Source organism: Melitaea cinxia, chromosome 2, assembly GCF_905220565.1.
Source record: "Melitaea cinxia chromosome 2, ilMelCinx1.1, whole genome shotgun sequence".
Taxonomy (NCBI): domain Eukaryota; kingdom Metazoa; phylum Arthropoda; class Insecta; order Lepidoptera; family Nymphalidae; genus Melitaea; species Melitaea cinxia.
This window is the reverse complement of record NC_059395.1, coordinates 4,462,603-4,466,158: the sequence shown is the minus strand read 5'-3', so window position 1 is coordinate 4,466,158 and position 3,556 is coordinate 4,462,603. Positions and strand designations below refer to the sequence as shown.

General features: G+C 28.5%; 1 protein-coding gene across 1 annotated transcript; it reads right to left on the bottom strand.

Moving 5' to 3' along the window:
• Nucleotides 1-1,079: 1,079 nt before the first annotated feature.
• Nucleotides 1,080-3,126, bottom strand: LOC123667232. The gene is made up of 5 exons (XM_045601189.1): nucleotides 3,108-3,126; nucleotides 2,816-3,005; nucleotides 2,043-2,188; nucleotides 1,578-1,638; nucleotides 1,080-1,215 (listed from the first exon to the last, which is right to left on the bottom strand). Exons 1-5 carry the CDS (start codon nucleotides 3,124-3,126, stop codon nucleotides 1,080-1,082), a joined length of 552 nt encoding a protein of 183 aa, XP_045457145.1.
• Between the last annotated feature and the right edge of the window lie 430 nt (nucleotides 3,127-3,556).

The window sequence follows — 3,556 nt, the reverse complement described above, 5'->3', positions numbered from 1 at the left end:
GACGGAAACAAGCTGCCCAAGTCAAAACTACCCAAGATAATGTTTCCAACAAAGAAGACAATAGTGCTCAAGATATTTGTGATTTCCTCCTGAAAAATTAAGTAAATTTTATGAGAATCCAATGTTAACTAAATAATTGTGATAGAGAAAAGAAATTCTCGAACAAAAGAAAACAGACTCCAATTTACATTCAGAAGTAATAAAATAAGAACATTGTCAACGTATGTGAAATATTTTACTATATTTTCTACAACCTATATATTACAATTATTAAGCTATTTTCTTTACGTTGTTATGTTCTTACACTGTGTGACACCCCCTCTATGTGACACTCTCTCTCATGACCATTGGTTGACTGGAAGATATCTCTTCTAGGGATAAGTCCACCTTTGCCATCAACTTTACGTGTAATTTTCTGTATATTCTTTTTTTTAGTGCCATAAAGTATATATAATAATACCTACGCTGTATTAACTCAATCAATAAAATCAATGAAATAGATTTAATAATCGGAGTCGGTTTTATTTATTTGCGAGCAAACATAAACATTTTCACCACATCAAATAATTTAGTATAGTCATTAATTACAAACCTGGAAGAAATCCAACATTTCTCTTACTAAATTTCTTAAAAATGTTGACACAAAGATACTGCTCGCTTCATTGTTAAACATCCCAGTTATTGTAGGCTGAAACGAAACACATTAAAAAATAATTGACATTTTGTAAAAGAAAATTGTTAAAAAAACACGGCCCTTTTATGCCGTCTACACAATTCGCCATTTAAAAAAAATTCACTAATTACAAGGGAATTTCTTTAAAAATTACTTTTTTATTTTTGTTTAACTCTGTGCTCTGTAAATTAATCGTACACTTTTTATATTTTTTATACCAATGAATTAACTTAACATCCATCTACTACATTAAAGGCCCATCACTAGTTATGGTTTAAGTTATTTGACGTATGACAGTATCCGACACTAACAAGTTATTCTTTTAAGTTAATAGTTAAATAAATGTCATTTAATTATTATACAAATAGATTTGAAAAGACCGAAAAATAAGGGTAGAAAATAAAAATTACAATTTACGCACATCGAACGAATCCATTCCAAAGCTTATTCTGCATTCATGCATAAACAGGAAAGTACCATTAACGTTCGACCTGATACCGACCACGACGTGTCCATTAACTCTAGTGTTTACAATGTTAAGACTGAAAACATACAAACCATAATAAATATATCTAGTAATTGATATATTTACCATAAAAGTTTTTTTTTTAAATGATAGTCTAAGATTATAGATATTATTCATTAGGATATTTTTCTGCCAACTGAATTAACAGTTTTAGTAATTTATAAATTATTTTTAGTAATGAAAATAGAAGAGGATAAAATTAATTTATTATCATTATTAAAATATGGTTAATTTCTATAAACATAATGATTTTTCAAAGTACACTCAATATTAAGTAATTAGTATTCTTGCTTTTAATAAGTTAAAAAAAGGTTTCTAGGTTAGACATTCCTTAACTCGCCCTCACTCTCTGACCATAAATATAAATAATAAACTAACCTCATATCTCCTTTTCCAAATACCTCACCACCAAGCACATTAAGGTGCATGTCATAATTACCTGTCAAATTAGTTATTAAATTAATTCTCAAACTAATAAAACATACGAGACTATAATTATCCAGATTTTTTTCAGCATTAAAATACAATTAATTTCAATTTTAGGCACATCTTTTAAAATAAAATAGTATTATAAAGATCCTAAACCATGGTTTTTAATATTCTATGTTTAATATACAATCACATTAAACAAAAAAAAATTACTCCCAATGTTTCTAAGAAATAAAACAAGCTGTTATCGTTGATATGAAATTTAAAGGCGATAGCAAAGCAAGCGATAATTAAACTAGACTAAAATTAAAGTACCATTTTAGATAAATTCTATTTCAATCTAGTTTAAATATCGAACATATTTGGCAGTTAGCGAACAATCAGCAATTACTATGTAATGTTTTGTTATCTTACTTGCGTTAACATTTATAACTGGAATGACCAAATTGAAGTCGAGCCTATATCGCTGAAGTATTAAGGACTCTATCCTAAACTGGATCTCCTCCATCTCAAAAGATGCTAGGTTTCGTACCCATAAATCGTTGATTGTGATATAGGAGCTAAAAAAAAAACATTTTAAAAATGTAACAACTAAATACTTCGATGGTATATTGGAAAGGACTGAATGTTTGAAAATAAATCTGTAAAAATCTGTGTTTGTGAACACAAAGGCCCTTAGTAGAATGGTATCTATGTTAGGGGTCCGTAAACAACACATATGCTTAAACGCACATCCATGTGGCCTATGAAAGTATTTGTGAAGCGGGAGTGACTTGGTACTACTGGCCCGTCAGCCACTGGCTTGGCCTTGTTTGTTTTAAGACAAAATGATGTCAGTAACAAATCATTATGAGTGATTATATTTTATAGTAATATTTAATAAATTGTATGTAAAAATAACCATATTTATCTTTCGTCTCATAATATATAAAGTTATTGAAGTTCACTTCTTAAGAAACAATATTAAACATGTAGTATGAAAAATATATGGAGAGTTAAAAATGTGTATCCACAAGGGCTGTCGCTCTGTGAAATTTGATTCATGTAATAGAACATCTTAATTTTATAATTTCATGGTAATTGTGCTTAAGAAGTAAAATAAAATTACGAATCGGAGCTGAGACACACACTTTTTTTCATTACCAGTAATACCAAAGAATCTAAAATCTATAATCTACAATACTCACTTGTGCAAACCAATAACTCCTCCATCTATATTAATATTTTCGATAAAAAAAGGGTCTAAAACAGGAAAGTTATCTGAACCGTTTAATAATAAGCTTCGTAAATTTTCCAATAGTCCTAAGATAATACTTTCAATCGGTCCATTTCTTGAACCTACCTCTGTAAGAAGAAATTTCGTAATAGTAGCAGTTGCTGAATTTTATAAACAAATTATAATTAAAAAAAAAAATATTTTTAACTTTTACATTTTTAAGCATATTGATAGGTACCTCCTTTTAAGTATGTTATATATACCTGTAGTAGGAGGCGCCATCACATATAAAATATATTATACTTAATACTAGCAATACCTGTGTGAACAATTCGCACTTAATAAATATAATAATTGTCAATCATGTTGACGGTGTTTCAAAATTACAGCCATCATATATTTAATTTTAATATTTATTAATTTACAAAAACAAAAGCAGTAAGAAACTTTTTAGTTGTAAGTGCCGGTAGAGCAAGTAATTATCTATATAATTGTGTAGACTGACAAACAAAAAAAACCGACTTCAATTACATCGACAAGAATACAACGTAGGTAGACGTAAAAATAGTCAAGTAAATACGCATTATCAAAGATAACTCCAAAAGTTGTAATCAGATTTCGATGAAATTTAAATGTGACCACATGATAAACATCGGCTTTCGATTACATTAAAAATCATTAAAATCGGTACACCAAGTAAAAAGTTATGCGG